This window comes from Suricata suricatta, chromosome 3 (genome assembly GCF_006229205.1).
Source record: "Suricata suricatta isolate VVHF042 chromosome 3, meerkat_22Aug2017_6uvM2_HiC, whole genome shotgun sequence".
NCBI classification, from domain to species: Eukaryota; Metazoa; Chordata; class Mammalia; order Carnivora; family Herpestidae; genus Suricata; species Suricata suricatta.
In genome coordinates, this window is record NC_043702.1 from 17,844,426 (window position 1) to 17,845,782 (window position 1,357).

Below are 1,357 nucleotides of genomic sequence, written 5' to 3' on the forward strand. Positions count from 1 at the left end.
CCCCCTCTCATGCTCTGTCTCTCTCTGTATCAAAAATAAATAAAAACATTAAAAACATTAAAAAAAATAAAATAAAACATTAAAAAAATTTTTTTAAATTTTTTTTACATTTATTTATTTTTTGAGAGACAGACAGACAAAGCGTGAACAGGGGAGGGGCAGAGAGAGACACAGAATCCGAAGCAGGCTCCAGGCTCTGAGCTAGTGGTCAGCACAGAGCCCCACATGGGGCTCGAACCCACGAACCGTGAGATCGTAACCCGAGCCGAAGTCAGATGCTCAACTGACTAAGCCACCCAGGCGCCCCAAAAAAATTTTTTAATTAAAAAAAAGAGAGAGACAGGTTCCGATGGGGCGGGGCGGAGGTGGGAGTGGAAGTGGAGGTGGAAGGGAAGGTTGGGATCCAGTGGCTGGCAGAGTGGGGCTGCTGCAGGACCGCCTCCCTCTTAGGCTGAGTCCACCCCCACCCCGGGGGGCTCCTCTCTCTCTTCCAGTAGCACCCAAGCCTGCTTTGCCCTCATTCTCTCCAACTCGTCTTCCTAATGCCTTTCTGCTCCAGCCTGAGCTGGGCATTTCCTTTCCCCCTGAAAAAAGGTTCTGGTGCAGCAAAGAACACAGAGAAGAGGCAGTAGAGAGCTCGGGAGCTTTAATAGAAGGGAAGGGAATAGAAACACACCAGGCCATCCTGCGCTTGGAGGGGAGGAATGGGGGGGGGCCCAGAAACTACCTAGATGTGTCACAGGGGCAGTGGTCCTCACCAAGTTGGGTGAAGCCCTGGTGGGTGGTGTGAGGCCCCCATCATTCTAGGATGGGACAGCTCGAGGGGAGAGAAAAAATGAGAAAAGATTTGGAATTTCAAAAAGAGGGGTCATAACGGAGGGCGCTTCCAGGAGCCAGGCCAAAGGACAGGAGGAGTGCAGAAGAAGACAGGGGGACGTTCGGATACCGCTTTCGGGGTCTGGGGCCTAGAAGATGTAGGTTAAAGGAAGTAGGGGCAGGCCACTGTCACAGTTGGGGGTGGTCGCAAATCCAGCGTTAAAAGAAGACTGAGGAGGCTTCAGGCTCCCTTCCCCGCTCCCTTCCCCGGAGCTGCGGGCGGTGATGAAGTAAAATCTGAGATGAAAGGAACGGTGGGGGAAGCTCTGGGCCCCTTCCCCGGGATGTGGACAGGATTGAGCGCGGCCGCGCGGCGCCTAGGAGAGGGCACGCGCGGCAACCCGGCCGCCCCGTCTAGTGGTAGTGGCCCCCCAAGTGCGAGGCGGCGGCCACCGTGCCGAAGGGCCCGGGCGGGGGCTGCAAGCCGGGGCTGGGGTAGAGTGCGGCGGTGGCAGCGGCAGTGGCGGCGGGGCCCGGGCCG

At 56.3% G+C, this 1,357-nt stretch overlaps 1 protein-coding gene across 1 annotated transcript in view; it reads left to right on the forward strand.

Annotated features, from left to right (window-relative positions):
* FEV (FEV transcription factor, ETS family member) overlaps nucleotides 1–1,357 on the forward strand; it is a 22,812-nt gene that overhangs the window by 3,748 nt on the left and 17,707 nt on the right. The window contains 1 exon segment of the mRNA XM_029933272.1: nucleotides 1,316–1,353. Within this exon segment, the coding sequence (XP_029789132.1) occupies nucleotides 1,316–1,353 (38 nt within the window).